Raw genomic sequence first — 19440 nt, 5'->3', positions numbered from 1 at the left:
CCCCATTCCCTCTCATCTCATGAAATCTCTTGCTCCATCCCTTCTCCCCTCCTTAACTTCCATCTTCAACCACTCATTCTCCACTGGTTCCTTCCCCTCTGCCTTCAAACATGCCCATGTCTCTCCCACCCTAAAAAAAACCCTCTCTTGACCCCACCTCACCTTCTAGTTATCGCCCCATATCCCTCCTACCATTCCTTTCCAAACTCCTTGAACGAGTTGTCTACACTCGCTGCCTAGAATTCCTCAACAACAACTCTCTCCTCGACCCCCTCCAGTCTGGCTTCCGTCCCCTACATTCCACGGAAACTGCCCTCTCAAAGGTCACCAATGACCTCCTACTTGCCAAATCCAACGGCTCATACTCTGTCCTAATCCTCCTCGACCTCTCAGCTGCCTTCGACACTGTGGACCACCCCCTTCTCCTCAACACGCTATCTGACCTTGGCTTCACAGACCTTGGCTTCACAGGTCCTCCTCGACCTCTCAGCTGGCTTCGACACTGTGGACCACCCCCTTCTCCTCAACACGCTATCTGACCTTGGCTTCACAGACTCCGTCCTCTCCTGGTTCTCCTCTTACCTCTCCGGTCGTTCTTTCTCAGTCTCTTTTGCAGGCTCCTCCTCCCCCTCCCATCCTCTTACTGTGGGGGTTCCCCAAGGTTCAGTGCTTGGTCCCCTTCTGTTCTTGATCTACATGCACTCCCTTGGTGACCTCATTTGCTCCCACAGCTTCAACTATCATCTCTACACTGATGACACCCAGATCTACATCTCTGCCCCTGCTCTCTCTCCCTCTCTCCAGGCTCGCATCTCCTCCTGCCTTCAGGACATCTCCATCTGGATGTCCGCCCGCCACCTAAAGCTCAACATGTCCAAGACTGAACTCCTTGTCTTCCCTCCCAAACCTTGCCCTCTCCCTGACTTTCCCATCTCTGTTGACGGCACTACCATCCTTCCCGTCTCACAACCCCGCAACCTTGGTGTCATCCTTGACTCCGCTCTCTCAATCACCCCTCACATCCAAGCCATCACCAAAAACTTGCCAGTCTCAGCTCCACAACATCGCCAAGATCCACCCTTTCCTCTCCAGCCATACCACTACCCTGCTCATTCAAGCTCTCATCCTATCCCGTTTGGACTACTGCATCAGCCTTCTCTCTGATCTCCCATCCTCGTGTCTCTCCCCACTTCAATCCATACTTCATGCTGCTGCCTGGATTATCTTTGTCCAGAAACGCTCGGGGCATATTACTCCCCTCCTCAAAAATCTCCAGTGGCTATTGATCAATCTGCGCATCAGGCAGAAACTCCTCACCCTGGGCTTCAAGGCTCTCCATCACCTTGCCCCCTCCTACTTCACCTCCCTTCTCTCCTTCTATAGCCCAGCCCACACCCTCTGCTCCTCTGCCGCTAATCTCCTCACTGTACCTCGTTCTCGCCTGTCCCGCCATCGACCCCCGGCCCATGTCATCCCCTGGGCCTGGAATGCCCTCCCTCTGCCCATCCGCCAAGCTAGCTCTCTTCCTCCCTTCAAGGCCCTACTGAGAGCTCACCTCCTCCAGGAGGCCTTCCCAGACTTAGCCCCTTCCCTCCTCTCCCCCTTGTCCCCCTCTCCATCCCCACCATCTTACCTCCTTCCCTTCCCCACAGCACCTGTATATATGTATATATGTTTGTACATATTTATTACTCTATTTATTTATTTATTTTACTTGTACATATCTATTCTATTTATTTTATTTTGTTAGTATGTTTGGTTTTGTTCTCTGTCTCCCCCTTTTAGACTGTGAGCCCACTGTTGGGCAGGGACTGTCTCTATATGTTGCCAATTTGTACTTCCCAAGCGCTTAGTACAGTACTCTGCACACAGTAAGCGCTCAATAAATACGATTGATGATGATGATGATAAAGAGCACAGGACTCGGCCACTTTCTTGCTGTGTGACGTGGGAAAGTCACTTAAATTCCCTCTGCCTCAGTTACCTCATCTGTAAAATAGGGATTCAATGCCTGTTCTCCCACCTACTTAGATAGCCAGCCCCATGTGGGACAGGGACTGTGTCCAACCTGACTAACCTGTATCCACCCGAGTGCATAGAACAGTGTTTGAATACATAGTAAGCGCTTAACAAATACCATAAAAAAAACCTTCCTGGTGGGGTGGGTTGTTGGAAGTGGAGGGAGGAAGCCTCCCTTCACCCTCCCGATACTGATAAGAACATCAAAGAGCCCCCTTTTGAAGTTGATGGGGTGGGTACCGATTGTCCTTCACAGGCATCCCTGTGCCCCCTCTTCCCTCTTAGCCAACCCTGGTCCAGCTAGCCAGCTGACAGGTGGCCATGGGACCAAGCCCTCCAACACTGAGGCCCTGGGCATTCAAGGAGGTGGATTTAGAAATCATTGTTAGGATTTAGAAATGGCCCCCGTGGGACCCGATGACAGGTTCAACCTTTCAACCTGGATAATCAATAAAACAATAAATCAATCAGTGGTATTTATTGAGCACTTACTTCACACAGAGCACTGTATTGGGCAGTTGGGAAGGTACGCTACAGTTGGTGGACATTATCCCTGCCCTCAAGGAGTTACAAATGAGACAGAAGCAACCATCTTTGTATGGCAGATAGAGGTGGGGTTTTCTTTTGGACTGAATTAAGGCAAAGAGATATTAAGGTAACATCTCTGTGGAGAGCTGAAGCAGTGAATCCTTCCCTGCTTTTGACTCCTCTTCTCCAGCTCTTCTCTCCTCCCAGAAGGGGCTAGCTCATCCAGAGCTGGAGGGCAGAGAAGCTGCTGGAGGGGGTCCCAGGGGCCACACACTCAGCTCCAACCTGCTTTTCGGGTTTCTCCAGCTGAGGATTTTGGGTTTCCTCCAACAAGCAGCACCTCAAACCTATATTCCTGCCACTACCCTGCCCCAGGAACCCCTCTTCCTCCTCCTCCTCCTCCTCCTCCTCCTCCTAGGACTGGTGTGACCCCAAGTCCGTTCTCCAGTAACTCTGCAGCCCCCAGTCAGTCTTACCTGTAATGGCCTCTTATTTGGTGGTCATTACTAAGCACTATGTGCCAATACTCTGCTAAGTACTTGGGTGGACACAATCAATCTGCTGTACCAGACAATCAGATCAGACACTGTCCCTGTCCCATACGGAGCTCACAGTCCAAAGGGAAGGGAGGACATGTATTTAATCTTCATTTCTGGCATGCTTTGGGTAAAGAAGCAGCATTGTCTAGTGGAAAGAGCACAGGTCTTTGAGTCAGGAAACTTGGGCTCAAATACCAGCTCTACCACTTGCCTGCTGGGGGTCTTGGACAAGTCATTTTCTCTGCCTCAGTTTCCTCATCTAATTGAGATGCAATACCGGTTTGTCCTCTAAGACTGTAAATCTCACATGGGCTAGGACTACGTCCATTCTGCTTATCTTGTATCTACCCACAGTGTACATAGAAGGCACTCAACAAATACCACAATTTTTAAAAGGCCCTTCCCAATTCTTTCTTTTATCCCACCTAGATGAAAGCATTTTCCAATAGTTTCTTAGGATTGGGACTGTAAAGTGTTACTCCATCTGTGCCTGCCTCTGTCTTCTCCTCCCTCCCTCCCTTCCTTCTCCCCCTTCCTCCCATGAGCTCTGCTGTTTTCTCTCCCTTCCGGGGGTTCTGGCTACCCTGAGACCTGAGAGCCACTGTGCTTCTCCAGTGCCCTGACTCAGGACAGGGTAAGGGATTCAACCATGGCCACCCTTCCTGACCCTCATTCTTCCCGGCCACAGCCCCTTCCAGCTGCTGTTCAGACTCACCAAGGCTGTCAAGACTTGCCACCCAATGTGATAGATCTGCTTCTCTGTCAGATCATAGAGGAGGCCATCCATGGTCATCACGTCCTGCAGCGGGTAGGACAGAGAGAGAGAAAATTTGAAACCACACATACACACATACAGTGTCAACACCCCTGAGTTTCAGCTAGCTTCCTCCCACCCAACTGCTCTCTTCTTATTCCCCACCGCAACTGACACTCTATTCCTTCCACATCACCTTCTAACTATCCCTCACTCTCTCAATTCTCCCATCTCCAACCAACTCCTCATATCTTTCCCCGTGGTATGGAAGTCTTTCTCCTACATCATATCCAGCCAGCCATATCCTGCTCTAAAATCCCACCTCCTCCATGAGGGGTTCTCCAACAGATCTCCCACCCCTAATCCCTGCCAGCTTTCTCCCTCAGCTCTTTGTCCATTTATTTGTTTGCTTCTTTTATGGATTTTTTTTGGAATTTGCAACGTCTCTTGCTTTTATACCATTGTATATTTAAGTTTAGTTGTCTCACTCATTAAACTATAAGCTCCTTGAGAGCAGAGCCGTGCCTTTTACCTCGATCGTGTGTTCCCAAATATTCAGTATAACTCTTCCAGGCCATTAATCAATGGTATTTATTGAGCTCTTACTGTGTGCAGAGCACTATACTAAGTGCTTGGGAAAGCACAATACTACAGAGTTGGTAAACACCTTCCCTGTTCACAAGGAGATTGCAGTCTAAATTCTGTGGATCAATTAAACAACACAATTTATTGAGCACTTATGTGCAGAGTACTGTACTCTGCACTTGGGAGAGTATCATAGGAGGGGTAGACATGATCTCTGCTCTTAAGGAGCTCACATTCCAGCAGGCAGAAGTAGAAATAGACCCAGTAGCTCCTCAGACAAGCTCAGAATAGTGCCCTGGATGCAACTCTGCACACATTAGCTGCTCAAAATGCTGTGGATGATGACACTGATATGGGAAGTGGGACCGAGGTTCGGGAGAGACCCAAAGAGAGGCACGGAGGGCCTCCTGGACGGAGAGAACAATGGCGGCCTAGGGAGGCAGAGATGCAGAGATCCACCAATGAGAGAAACAAAGACCCAGAGATGGAATGAGACACAGGGATCAGACAGCAGTGAAGAGGGAAAGCAAACAGGCTGGTGGACTGAAGGAAGGATGGACAGGCCTGGCAGCCAACCAGAGTCTCTCCCTGAACACCCCTCCTCGCCCCAGCCCCTCTGGCCCCCTTCCTCTATGCCCGGGGGCCCGGCCCGTGTTGTGTGACTTACCCGCCGGCAGGTCCAGAGGAAGGTGAGGAGGTCACCCTGGTCCACATCCTCCAGCACCATGTACAGGGGCAGCTGTTCGGTGCAGCAGCCTAGGAGCTGGACCAGATGTTTGTGCTTCCCCAGAAACTGGTGGAACTGGATCCGGCCCATGAAATCCTGCACCTCGTACAGCCCCACTGAGCCTGCCCAGGCCAAGAGAGAGAGAGAGAGAGAGAGAGAGAGAGAGAGAGAGAGAGAGAGACCAGGTCACTGGATGGAGGACCAGGACAGACGGGAGGCCCTCCAGGGTGGCTAGATGACAGCCTTCCTTGATTGGTGTAGGAGGAGAAATGTGGAGGCCAAGGCATGGTCAATGGGAGAGGGGCGGCCAGTGGGAGAAAACATGGAAATCCACTGGGAGCTGGATGGAATCATTCAATCATTGCTATTTATCGAGAGCTTACTGTGTGCACAGTTCTATACTAAACAGTTGGGAAAGAAGAGAGTAACAGAGTTAACAGATGCAATACCAGCTCTCAAGGAGATTGCAAACTACAAAAAGCAGAGCGGACTAGTGGAAAGAGCATGAACCCAGGAATCAGAGGACCTGGGATCTAATCCCGACACTAGTCTGCTGGGTGACCTAGGGAAAGTCACTTAACTTCCCTGTGACTCTGTTCCCTCATCTATAAAATGGGGATTAAATCTTACTCCCTCCTATCTAGAGTGTGAGCAGGACAGGGACTGTGTCCAACCTGGTAAACTTGCAACTACCTCAGGACTTAGAGCAGTGTAAGAACAAAGTAAGAGTTTGATAAATATCATAACTTTTATCATTACTCATACTGTTATTAATTCAGGGAGAGACAGACATGGAAATCACAGAGAGGGGAAATAGCAGATTACAAGGATATCTACATAAATTCTGTGGGGCTGGGCTGCGTATCAAATGCAGAATTGAAACAGAGGTTAACAGAAATAAGGGCTTTTAGGATGGTTTCGAAGGTGGGAAGAGTGGTGGTCAGGGGGAGCTGACACCCAAAGGTGCCATATCTGATCTGTTGCTATGCTGTCAAGCCATTTCTGACCCATAGTGACACCATGGACACATTTCTCCCAGAATGCCCCACCTCCACCTGCAATTGTCCTGAGAGTGGATCCATAGAGTTTGCTTGATAAAAAATATGGAAGTGTTTTACGATTGCCTCCTTCTGTGAAGCAAACTTGAGCCTCCACCCTTGACTCTCTCCCATGTCAAGCGGCGTGGCTCAGTGGGAAGAGCAAGGGCTTTGGAGTCAGAGGTCATGGGTTCGAATCCCTGCTCTGCCAATTGTCAGCCGTGTGACTTTGGGCAAGTCACTTCACTTCTCTGGGCCTCAGTTACCTCATCTGTAAAATGGGGATTAAGACTGTGAGCCCCACGTTGGACAACCTGATCCCCTTGTATCCCCCCAGCGCTTAGAACAGTGCTTTGCACATAGTAAGCGCTCAATAAATACGATTGAATGAATGAATGAATGTCACTGCTGCCCAGCACAGGTGGGTTTTGACTTGTAGCAGATTGCCTTCCATTCTCTAGCCACTGCCCAAGCTAGGAATGGAATGGGTGGGCCACTGCTTGACTCTCCCTCCCATAGTTGAGACTGGTAGAGTACTGGAAACTCTCCAGGTGCAACCCTGAGAGGGGGACGCATGGACAAATGCTGTATTTTCTTTTCCTGAAAAGCCAAGTAGCCTAGTGGAATGAGCCTGGGCCTGGTAATCGGGGACCTGACTTGTAATCCCAGTTCTGCTATTTGCGTGCTGTATGAACTCCAACAAGTCACTTAACTTCTCTGTGTCTCACTTTCCTCGTCTGCAAAATGGGGATTCATTACCCAGTCTCCCTCCTACTTACACTGTGAGTCCTGCATGGGGCAGGGACTGCGATCAACATGATAAATGTGTCTACCCTAGTTCTTAAGACAGTGTATGGCATATAGTGAGAGTTTACCAAAAGTAGAGAAGCAGAGAGGCCTAGTGGAAAGAGTACAGGCCAGGAAGTCAGAGGACCTGGGTTCTAATTCTGGCTATGCCACTTGTCTGCTGTGTGACCTCAGGCAAGTCACTCAACTTCTCTGGGCCTCAGTTAACCTCATCTGTAAAATGGGGATTACGACTGAGTCCTTTGAGGGATAGGGACTGTGTCCAAGCTATTTTGTATCTACCCTAACGCTTAGCCCAGTGACCGGCACATAGTAAGTGCTTAACAAATATCATTTAAAAATAAAATTATTATTATTATTCTTTTGGTGTTACTACTGCTGCCCACATTTTCCTTAACAATGCCACTTCTGAAAGCTTGATTTTTTTTCCATACCCGTGACTGTACTGCCCAAAAGAGATAGGCAAGCAAAGGAAGACAATCTGACTGGCTCTGCTTAGACAGCCCAAATGGATACCTCCATCTCAAACTATCCACTTTGTGGCAACAAGATTGTAACCCTCTGGAGGGCAGGAACTATGTATACGAAGTCTACTGTGCTCTCTCAAACGCTTAGTACAGACAGTACTCTGCACACAGTCAGTATTCAATAAATTCCGCTGCTGGCTTGATTGGGCTGATACCTCGAGACCAATCCTCCACTTCCCTTGGGCTGTGCCCTTGGGATCCAACCTCCCCTCTCCTCCCTGACATACCCACGCACTCAAGTTGCGCTCCTTCAGAAGCAGGGTTGCCTAGTCCATAGAGCACGGGCCTGAGACCTTGGTTCAAATTTCGGCTCCATCACTTGCTAGCTGTGTAACCTGGGGCAAGTCACTTAATGTCTCTGTTTCTCAGTTGCCTCATCTGTTCTCCCTCCCCTCATATTTTGAACCCTATGTGGGACTCCTACTTACTCTGTGAGCCACATTTGGAACAATCAAGCTATTAATCAATCAATGATAATAATTGAGTGCTTACTATGTGCGGAGCACTGTTCTAAGCACTTGGGAGAGTAGAATACATTGGCAGTTGAAAACTAACCACATCTTAGCTACGGAGAGGGGTGTCTGGGCCAACCGGGGGTGAGCCACCCGCCTTCAGGGAGACTCACTCCGCTGCCACCCTGGGGAGGGAGCTGGGAGTCGAGGGCTCTCGTCCCCAAACGTCTGCAGACCCTGTGGGATGGCAGCCAGCAGTTCAAATCCCCCAGCAGCTTCTCGTGCCTCTTGGGGGCCTGGCTCCCCCCACCCTCCCAAGGGGCTGTCTCAGTTCCAGTCTGTCCAAGTGTCGGAGGGTGAGGCCGAAGCAGCGTGGCTCAGTTGAAAGAGCCCGGGCTTGGGAGCCAGAGGTCATAGGTTCTAATCCCGGCTCCGCTACTTGTCAGCTGTGTGACTTTGGGCAAGTCACTTAGCTTCTCTGAGCCTCAGTTACCTCATCTGTAAAATGGGGATTACATGTGTGAGCCCCACGTGGGACAACCTGATCACCTTGCATCCTCCCCAGCGCTTAGAACAGTGCTTGCACATACTAAGCACTTAACAAATGCCATCATTATTATTATTATTACCCCAGCACGTGGTACACTGCTTGCCATAGATTAAGTGCTTAACAAATGCCATTATCATTATCGTCATCATCATATGATCATATGATCATTATCATCATCATAGAGAAGAAACGTGGCTCAGTGGAAAGAGCCCAGGGTTTGGAGTCAGAGGTCATGGGTTCAAAACCCATCTCTGCCAACTGTCAGCTGTGTGACACTGGGCAAGCCACTTAACTTCTCTGTGCCTTAGTTACCTCATCTGTAAAATGGGGATTAAAACTGTGAGCCCCCCTTGGGACGACCTGATCACCTTATAACCTCCCCAGTGCTTAGAACAGTGCTTTGCACATGGTATGTGCTTAACAAATACCATCATCATCATTATTATTATATAGCAAGCACTTAAATGCCATCATTATTATTATTATTATTATTATGTGGGAGAGGGATTGTGTTCAATCTGATTGCAGGGAGATGATGAGTTTCAGCTAGTGGCTTCTCTGCCCAGAGATGAATGCAGACAACGACCTCACTCTGGCCCCTCTCAGGGGCCCCCCGGGAGGAGACAGCGGGGTGTGGAAAGTTGGGAGGAGGAAGGAGCGGGAGGGGGGGCACTCACCCCGTAAGGCCTTGAGGATGACGGTCTTGGGCTGGGCCGGGGCCAGGCTGCTCATGGTGGTGCGGTAGATGGGCCCGAGGCTGCCGTGGCAGATCTGGTCCAGGGGCTGCACGATCTGGTCCCGCGACAGCTGCAGCTTGGCCAGGGCCGGGGCGGTGGCCCGCAGCAGACCATCCACTGACGTCTCCTTCCAGGGTACAAAGATGTTCTCTGCCAGGCCAGACGCCTCCCAGCTCAGCCCCCGGGCAGGGGGCATCGGGGCCAAGCCTAGCTCAGAAGAAAGGAAGGGAAAGGTTGGGCATGGCGGGGGGCGCTGGAGATCCTCTCTCTCCCCTGGGGGGAGTTGGGATGGAGAGGGGGGCCCACACCGGCCCATCTCCACCAACCCTTCTGGGCCTCACCACCCTCTCTACCCCTGCACAGGGGCCTGATCACGATAGATGCGGAGAGGGGAGGGCGGACTCAGGAGCTCTCTCTGGGAGGCCTTGGAGGATACCAGGAGCTGCAGTTTGTGGGGACCAGTGTCCCCCATTACCCAGCTCTGCCTCTTGCCTGCTGTGTGATGTTGGGCAAGTTATTTATCTTCCCCGGGCCTCTGTTTCCTCATCTGTAAAAAGGGGATAATGTACCTATTCTGTATTTAGATTGTGAGCCCCATGTGAGATACGGACTGTGTCTGATTTGACTATCTTGTACCTACCCCTGCACTTTCATTCACTCATTCAATTGTATTTGTTGAGCACTTACTGTGTGCAAAGCACTGTACTAAGTGCTCGGGAGAGTACAATACAACAACAGACACATTCCCTGTCCACAATGAGCTCACAATCTAGAGGGGGAGACGGACATTAACATACCAAAATAAATAAGTAAATAAATAAATAAGATATATATGTACGTACATAAGTGCTGTGGTCCTGGGAGGTGGCCAAGTGCTTGGCTCACTTAATAAATATTATTATTATTGTTATCTTTATTATTAGTCAGCTGAAGGAGCTCTGCTTCTCTGTCCCCTTTGTGTATTGAAGCCCTATGGACCAGGGTCACCTAGCTGGACCATTCTCACCAGCCCTAGGACCCCCAATTGTCTGTCTGTCATGGAGGGTTTTTGCACCCCTTCCTCACTTTGGAATTCAAGGTGCCACCCTCAGCTCTGACAGATGGGAAAGATATTTCACAAATTTCCTTCAGTCAGCTGACAGAGTGTCTCCCATCACTGAGGCCAAATAAGTTCTTGCTTAGGTCTAAGATTCTGCTGCAAATTAAAGTCGCTCCCTCTCTCTCTACTTTCTCAGTGCAGAATAGCTCATCCCCATTTCTGGCCTAGTAATGCTTCAGAGGCATATTGCCTCCCACCATTCCCTGAGAGGCAGAAAGGTGAGGGTTGGGGTAGGGGTTAGGGTTGATTTTATGGTTGGAGTTAGGGTTGAAGTTAGTGTTGAAATTGGGGTCAGGATTGAGGGTAGGGCTAGGGTTAGGGTCAGAGTCAGGGTTGGCGGTGGGCTTGAAAGTCGGGTTAAAGTTTAGGTAAATGTTAGAGTTTGCTCCAGATCTTATAGGCTGAGAACTAGTCTTGGAGCTCAATATCCTCTCAGTAGCCAGGGAAGGGTAGAGACCAGGCTGGGGGTCTGCCCCTGCTGGAGGCCTTGGGCAAGCCTCAGCCACTCCTTAAACCTGCTTTGGCCCCCAAGCTTAGACCGTCCCTTCTCTCCGGCCCGCACCCCGCTCCACCCTGTTCTCAGGAGCCTGAGAGCCTGGTGCGGCAGGGTGATGGGCCCCTCCTTCCCCAGCTCCCCCGGACTGGCCCGTCTGTTCTGTCCGCAATCCCCTCCCTCCCCGCCAGCCTCACCTTGGAGACCAGGCTGCTGTCGCTGGGCCCTTTGGCCTCGAAAATGGAGCCACAGGATGACCAGCAGGAGGATTATGAAGGTCCCGACCAGCAGCGTGGGGATGATGATGACTTCATACTGGTGCTCTAGGACCACTAGAGCCAGGACAGGAGAGGAGTTTCAGTTACCTGACTTCTGTGTGCTTCTTTGCCCTACCCTTCAAAAGTGAAGCTGGAGTCCTCCTCCCTCTGAGGTGTGTTGCAATGGTCCTCCCGGCCATCTAGCTGGAGCCACCTTGGGCTCCAACCGCTTGGCTCTGCCCTTCCCATTGGCTCAGTGGGATTCTCCTCTCCTTGAGGCTGCCTTGTCCACTCGCCGAGGCAAGGCTGAGAGGGAGCCCAAGCCTCAAGGAGGCAGCAAGGTCTGAACCTGCTTCCCACTGATGACGCCAACACCCTGCTCCACCCCACTGCCTGAGGGGCCTCACCAGGCCCAAGCCCACCTGGCCCTAGGCCCTGATCCGACCTGGATCCCGAACGTACCACACAGCCTGTCATCGATGTTACATTCCAGTGGCTTCTGCGTCTGCCCTTGGGCTTCTCCCATCGTGACCCCACTCCAGATCCAATCCTGCAAGTACCAGGAACGCAGCTGTGAAACCCCACCCCCCTGGCCCGGCCCTGGGCTCCCCCACCAAAAACCCCACTACAATTGGGTCTTCCAGCCCTGACTCCCTTCCCCATTTTATGGATAAGGAAGCCACGTTAAGTGATTTGCCCCAAGGAGGCCAGGCAAGTAGCAGGATCCAGGATTCAAATACAGGACTCCTGATTGCCAGTCTTGTGTTCTTTCCACTAAGCCATGCTGCTCCTCAAAGATGCTATGCCTGCCCTCAGGGAGGCTTCAGTGGAATGGAGAAAAGGGTGAATAGCTAAGAGGGAGCTGATAGGAAGTAAACAAGACATAGTAAATGAATAGATCAGTAACAATTGAATCTACAACCCTTCAGGAGGGTTGAGGAAGTGGTTGAGGAGTTGACTTGCTCCTGAGGATGGTTGAAATCAATCCCAAAAGTCTCCTGGAGGAGGGGGCTTTATAGGGGGTGGTTAGGTGGGTTTGAGGGCAAAGGAGTTGCCAGAAGTTGGGGAAGGAACGAGCAAAGAGTCAGAGGAGGGAGAGGCAAAGAGCAGAGGATGATTGTGGGGAGGTGGGGTGACTTGGGGGAAAGAGAGCTGGAGTTGAAGGGCACCAGGAAAAGGGAGTGGCTGGGTGGGAGGGTGGGAAGGAGGCAGAGCGCAGAGACACTGTAGCGATGGCCCCAGATTTCTGCTTGACCCCGGCCAAGCGCACTAGAGCACCCTGTTGTGAGCCAACCAGACAGCTCTGCCAGGCTGCCACCGCTGGGAACACCAGGGAGGGTCCAGAGCATCAGGGATGTGACAGCATACCAACCAATGATATTTATTAAGCACTGACTGTGTGCAGAGCACTGGACTAAGAGCTTGGGAAAGTACAATACAATCAAGTGAGTAGACACATTCCCTCAAGGAAGAACATCTTGGCCTTGTGAAAAGAGCAAGGGCCTGGTAATCAGAGAAACTGGGTTCTGATCTCTGTCCTCTAGGCTGTAAGCCCTATGTGGGCAGTGAACGTATCAGCTAATTTGGTTGCATTGGGTTCCCCCAAGCACTTAGTTCAGTGCTCTGCATACAGTAAGTGCTCAATAAATACAATCGATTGATTGATTGCTTCAACACTTGCCAGCCGTGTGTCCGTGGACAAATTACTTAACTGCTCTGTGCCTCAGTTTCATCATCAGTAAAATGGGAATTCAATTTCTGAGCTCTCTCCCTTCAGACTGGGAGCCCCATGTGGGACAGAGGTTGGCCCTGGTCCGACTATCTTGTATCGACTCCAGTGCTTGGCACATAGTAACCGCTTAACAAATATCACAATTCTTATTATTATCCCATCTTGCCTCTAACCCAGAACGCCCTCCCTCTTCATTTCCAAGAGACAATTACTCTCCACTCCTTCATAGCCTTATTGAAGGCACATCTCCTCCAAGAAGCCTTCCCTAACTAAGCCCTCTTTTCCTTTTCTTCTTCTCCCTCTGTGCCACCCTGACTTGCTCTCTTTATTCATCCCCCCTCCCAGCCCCACAGCACTTATGTCCATATCTTCAGTCTATACTTCACGCCGCTGCCCGGATCATCTTTGTGGAGAAACGATCTGGGCATGTTACTCCCCTCCTCAAATATCTCCAGTGGCTATCAGTCAACCTATGCATCAGGCAAAAACTCCCCACTCTCGGGGCTTCAAGGCTGTTCATCCCCTCTCCCCCTCCTACCTCACCTCCCTTCTTTCCTTCTACAGCCCAGCCGGCACCCTCCGCTCCTCTGCCGCTAACTTCCTCACTGTGCCTTGTTCTCGCCTGTCCCGTCATCGACCCCTGGCCCACGTCCTCCCCCTGGCCCGGAATGCCCTCCCTTCGCACATCCACCACTTCGCACTTCCTCCTTTCAAAGCCCTACTGAGAGCTCACCTCTTCCAGGAGTCCTTCCCAGACTGAGTGCCCTCCTTCCTCTCCCCCTCCCTATTCCCCTCCACCTCCTTCCCCTCCCCATAGCACCTGTATATGTTTGTACAGATTTATTACTCTATTTTACCTGTACATATTTACTATTCTGTTTATTTTACTTTATTAATATGTTTTGTTTTGTTGTCTGTCTCCCCCTTCTAGAATGTGAGCCCGTTGTTGGGTAGGGACCATCTCTATATGTTGCCATCTTGTACTTCCCAAGCGCTTAGTACAGTGCTCTGCACACAGTAAGCGCTCAATAAATACAATTGAATGAATGAATGAATATCTGCCCAGACTGAGCCCCCTCCTTCCTCTCCCCCTACTCCCTCTCCTCATCCCACCGCCTTGCCTCCTTACCCTCCCCACGGCACCTGTATATATGTATATATGTTTGTACAGATTTATTACTCTATTTATTTATTTATTTTACTTGTACATGTTTATTCTATTTATTTTATTTGGTTTATATGTTTTGTTTTGTTGTCTGTCTCCCCCTTCTAGACTGTGAGCCCGCTTTTGGGTAGGGACCGTCTCTATATGTTGCAAACTTGTACTTCCCAAGCACTTAGTACAGTGCTCTGCACACAGTAAGTGCTCAATAAATACAATTGAATGAATGAATGAATGAATGAATGAATCTGTAATTTTATTTATTTATATAAATATCCGCTTCCCCCTCTAGACTGTAGCTTACTGTGGGCAGGGAATGTGTCTGTTATATTGTTGTGTTGTACTCTCCCAAGAGCTTAGTACAGTGCTCTGCACCCAGTAAGCGCTCAATAAATACGAATGATGGGCTGAGTGATTAGCAAGGAGCTTACAAGCGAGGGTCAGGTCCCGTGCCATCCAGCTGGGCTGTGGGGGCAGTCCCACTCACCTCTCCGGCCCCATCCTCTCTACCTGAAGGAGTCCCCCGGGGTCTGTCTCGAGTGCCACCACCCACTGTGGCAGTCCTAGAGAGGGCCCCGGCCCACGTCACGTCAGCCCTAATTCTCTCTAATGGGCATCAGGGGGAGAGTGTGTCACTTGGAATCATCCAGCCCTGCCTGCCGGGGAGGGCGTGGTGTGGCGCTGGCTTCCCCAGACAAGCTGCAACTGCCCATCCTTGGGTCGGAATTTCCACGTGCCCGGCATTTTCTCCATACCTGCCCGGACTCTCCCCTGCTTCCGGGACCTCAGCGCAAGCACGTCCTCGGCTGATTCCAGCTGTTAGAATTAAGGGATTTCCCACCGGCTCCGCCGTCCTTAACCTTTGGCTGCTTTGACGAGCCCCGGCGAGCCCCATGCGAGACGGGGACTGTGTCTGAAGGGATTACTGAGGCGGCGGGGCCTAGAAGAGACAGCACAGGCCTGGGAGTCAGAGGACCTGGCTTCTACCACTTGCCACTGTTGTGACTTTGGGCAAGCCACTTCATTCCTCTGGGCCTCAGTTTGCTCAATAGTAAAATGGGGATAAAATACATGGTCTCCCTCCTACTTAGAAGCAGCATGGCTCAGTGGAAAGAGCCCAGGCTTGGGAATCAGAGGTCATGGGTTCTAATCCCAGCTCCACCACATGTCTGCTGTGTGACCTTGGGCAAGTCACTTAACTTCTCTGAGCCTCAGTTACCTCATCTGTAAAATGGGGATTAAGACTGTGAGCCCCACATGGGACAACCTGATCACCTTGTATTCCCCCCCAGTGCTTAGAACAGTGCTTTGCACATAGTAAGCTCTTAACAAATGCCATCATTATTATTATTATTATTACTTAGATTTCGAGCCCCATTTTGGGCAGGGACTGTTGTCCAACCTGATTAACTTGCAACTACCCCAGAACTTAGAACAGTACCTGATACATAATAAGAATTTAACAAGTACCATAATTAATATTATTATTATTACCTACCCCAGAATGTGGTGGCACAGGGCTCATCCCAGTGTTCAGCACACAGGAAGAACTGCTTAATAAGGACCGCACTGAACTCCAGTGCTGTCTTGCCGAAAGTTTTGAGGTGTCAGTTCACGTACTGGCTCACCCCAGACAGTCCCATGGTTTGTGGTTAGAGCCATTATTATATGGAATTCCTAGGGCAGAGCCGGCCAACGGGGCTAGGCTGACCAGCACGGGCCATGTCAGCTGTGGCTAGCTCTGAGCAGCTCTTGGCTTGTACCAAGTTCTGAACGGGCAAAGAGCTGCTCGGATCCTGTTCCAGTCACACCCTGGGTGGGAGTTGAGGTATTTCTGCTCCTCAAATATCCTCTCCTCAGCCCTGCCTGCCTGCTTCTGCCTCCCTATCCCTGTCGCACTCTCAATCAGTGGTATTTATTGAGTGCTTACTGTGAGTAGACCACTGTATTAAGTGCTTGGGAGAGTACAATATAACAGAGTTGGTAGACATGTTCCCTATCTGCAGTCTAAAGGGAATTCTTTTTCACAGTCAGAATCTTGAAGCCAGTCCAGACCAGTTTTCAATCAATCAATCAATCAGTATTTACTGATTTACTGAGTACTTACTGAGCATTTACTGAGTATTTGCTGAGTACTTGCTCTGTGCAGAGCACTGTACTAAGTATTTTGGACAGTGCAATAGAGTAGACACGATCCCTGCCCGCAAGGACCTTACTTGATGGAGTGTTTATAATCTCTTGGTTTTATGTAGCATTAATACTCAGCTCAACAGTGATGCTCATCCCCCTTCTAGACTGTGAGCCCACTGTTGGGTAGGGACTGTCTCTATATGTTGCCATCTTGTACTTCCTAAGCGCTTAGTACAGTGCTCTGCACACAGTAAGCACTCAATAAATACGATTGATTGATCGATTAATTAATTGTAATAATTGTGGTATTTGTTAAGGGCCTACTATGCTCTAAGTTCTGGAGTAGATACAAGTTAATCAGGTTGGAAAGAGACACTGTTGCACATGAGGTTCCCAGTCTAAGTAGGAGGGTGAACAGGTGATGAATCCCCATTTTGCAGATGAGGAAACTGAGCCACGGAGAAGTTAGCGACCTGTTCAAGGTCACACAGCAGACAAGTGGAGGACCCAACATTAGAACCCAGATCCTTCTGACTCCCAGGCCCTTGCTCTACCCACAAGGCCACACTGCTTCTCACTTGCTAGCCGTGTGACCTTGGGCAAGTCACTTACCTTCTCTGTGACTCAGTTTCCTCATTCCTAAATGAGGATCAAATTCCTGTTTTCCCACTTGGACAGTGAGCCACATGTTGGGCAGGCACTACGCAGCACTTGGCACAGAATAGGCGCATAACAAACACCACTCATCATTTTATTACCATTATTTGATTACTATTGAATAGTCTCTCCAGCCCCGGGAGACAGGTGAGGTTGCTGGGACCTGACTCTGCCCCTTGTCTCAACCCTGCTTAAGTCTCTTCTGGAGAGCAGGGGACTTTAACCAGAAACTGTTCCCCTGGATCTGCAGGTGGTGATGATGGTGACTTATAATAATGGCATTTATTAAGCGCTTACTATGTGCAAAGCATTGTTCTAAGCGCTGGGGGTGCAGCAGAGAGGTAGCGAGGGTGCAGTGGGAGAGGTCAAGGAGACAGACTGAGGAGTGGAGAAGCCGCATATCCACTGGTGTCAGGGGTGAACCCACCAGGGGAAGTTAGGGAGCGGGAGGAGTGACCAAGGGTGGTCGAGGACAGGGGCTAAATTTGGCATCTGGCCCTCAAGGGATTTGGAGGGCTGGATGGTGGGGTGGGCAGGGGTGTTTCAGGGAGTCAGAGGTGAAGCCGAGAGCAGAGTCTGGGGACAGCCAGAGGCGATTCAGGGCAGTTTGAAAAATCCCTTTCCACAGGTCAGCTTCTCTTTGTTTTCGTGGCTCCTCTAGCTTCCTTTCCACCTTGTTTGTCAGTGGTACCTGGGCTCAGGAAGGAATCTTTTGAGCCTCGTTATCCGCCCAGGGGAAGGGCCCTCCGGGCCAAGCCTTCCCAGAGCCTCCCTCAGGTACAAGGGCAGAACAGAACTAGTCATTTAACAGCTGAGGCAGATGAGTTCTCCCCGGAACAGCGTCTATCCTGAAGTCTTTCTCCTTTTTCTTTCTTGGGGACACTCGAGGGCTGTTGTTGGAAAAGCTGGGAAGCTGGTGGTGGCAGCGGCAGGAGAAGCAGCATGGCTCAGTGGAAGGAGCACGGGCTTTGGAGTCAGAGGTCATGGGTTCGAATCCCGACTCTGCCGATTGTCAGCTGTGACTTTGGGCAAGTCACTTCACTTCTCTGTGCCTCAGTTCCTTCATCTGTACAATGGGGATGAAGACTGTGAGCCCCCTGTGGGACAACCTGATTGCCTTGTAACCTCCCCAGTGCTTAGAACAGTGCTTTGCACATAGTAAGTGCTCAATAAATGCCATTATTATTATTATTATAAGGGGAGGGGGAGGGGTGCGTTCTGGGGAGGGTCTTCTCAGGAGATTCCTCTTCTAAACAGGGCTAGTAGAGCACTAAGATAGGCCCCAGAAAGCTCCAGAGACAGTGGGGTGCAAGAGCTCTGGAGGAGTGGAAGCTCCTTTACTTCTACTAGCTGAGCTGCTCTCTGACCTGCTTCTCAGTGGCTGCTGGATTGTTCACAACAGCCTGTGACAGACCACAAAAACTCCGGCCGGTCTACACTGGCCCATGCTGGTAAATATCACCTCACACAGGCCCACACTGGGTCACGATCATCTACACTGGCCCACCCTGGCTCACCTTAGTTCATGCTGGCTTACAGAAGCCCACACTGGCTAATTATAATAATTAAAATAATAATAATAATGGCATATGATAAGCATTTACTATGTACCAAACCCCAGACTAAGCAGAAGGGTATATACAAGACAATCAGGTCAGAAACAGGGGCTCGCAATCTATGGGAAAAGGAAAACAGGCATTTAATCCTTTTTTTACTAATAAGAACACTGAGGTACAGAAGAGTGACGGGCCCAAGGTCACTCAGCAGACAAGTGGTAGAATTGGGATTACAACCCAGGTCCCCTCATTTACCAACCCCCCTAACCAGCCCCAAAGGAGGGTCTATGCTGTTTCTCTTCAGTGGTTTACACTGGTCCACAGCAGCCCATACTGGCTCACCATCATCTACACTGGCCCACAGCAGCCCATATTGGCTCACAATGGCCTGCACTGGCCCAGAGCAGCCCATACTGGCTCACTATCATCAAAACTGGCCCACAGCAGTCTATACTGGCCCACATTTGTTTCCTCTGGCCCACACTAGGCCACTCTGACCTACTCTGGCCTAAACCAGCTTTCATTGGCCCCAACAGGCATTACATTTTCCCTGTCTCCTGGTGGGTCATTCCACCCTGCTGTTGACCAAAGTTTTCCCCAGACAAAGACAGGCCTGGATACGATCTCTGTACTTGTGAAGAGAGAACTCCAGCATCAGGGACAATGTTACCGGGGCCATGTCCAAATAGTGTGAACTGGGACAAAAGGAAACCTGGCATCAGCCCTTCTGCTTGGTTGCCAGATGATAACTTGGGTCTTTTCAGCCTCAAGCCCCTCTACCTCCCTCCCGTGCTGCTCGCTTCCAGGAAGTGGCAAGGGTGGAGGCGGGGGTGGAGTGGGATGGAGAGGCCACACAGCCATCTCTGATTCCCGGACAGTTGGTGGCAGGATGAAGGAGACATGACAGAGGCTCCAGCACTCTGGACCACAACTGTCAGCCAGGCAGACTCCCGGCCGATCAGGAGTCAACCAGGTAAATCCAGTCACATGCCCAGTCACAGATTCCAGGGGAGGCCAGAGACCTTTCCCAACCAGGAGACCCCAAGGCTAGAGCAGTTCATGGTCGATCCAATGCACTCTGAGACCCCGCCC

At 50.5% G+C, this 19440-nt stretch overlaps 1 protein-coding gene and 1 non-coding gene across 2 annotated transcripts in view; both read right to left on the bottom strand.

The window, feature by feature from the left end:
* STYK1 (serine/threonine/tyrosine kinase 1) overlaps positions 1 to 19027 on the bottom strand; it is a 28043-nt gene extending 9016 nt beyond the window's left edge. The window contains exons 1-9 of the mRNA XM_038758816.1: positions 19019 to 19027; positions 18160 to 18195; positions 14662 to 14821; positions 14516 to 14568; positions 11574 to 11661; positions 11052 to 11186; positions 9203 to 9469; positions 5093 to 5274; positions 3802 to 3885 (exon numbers count right to left, since the gene is read on the bottom strand). Coding sequence (XP_038614744.1) covers positions 3802 to 3885; positions 5093 to 5274; positions 9203 to 9469; positions 11052 to 11186; positions 11574 to 11661; positions 14516 to 14568; positions 14662 to 14821; positions 18160 to 18195; positions 19019 to 19027 — 1014 coding nt within the window. The remainder of the gene's footprint in view (positions 1 to 3801; positions 3886 to 5092; positions 5275 to 9202; positions 9470 to 11051; positions 11187 to 11573; positions 11662 to 14515; positions 14569 to 14661; positions 14822 to 18159; positions 18196 to 19018) is intronic.
* LOC119939736 lies at positions 6621 to 6758 on the bottom strand. The gene has a single exon (XR_005454700.1). It is a non-coding gene; the product is annotated as a small nucleolar RNA SNORA7 (small nucleolar RNA).
* Positions 19028 to 19440: the final 413 nt, after the last annotated feature.

This window comes from Tachyglossus aculeatus, chromosome 17 (genome assembly GCF_015852505.1).
Source record: "Tachyglossus aculeatus isolate mTacAcu1 chromosome 17, mTacAcu1.pri, whole genome shotgun sequence".
Lineage (NCBI taxonomy): Eukaryota > Metazoa > Chordata > Mammalia > Monotremata > Tachyglossidae > Tachyglossus > Tachyglossus aculeatus.
Note: the sequence above shows the minus strand (reverse complement) of the source record. Positions and strands in the feature narration are given on the sequence as shown.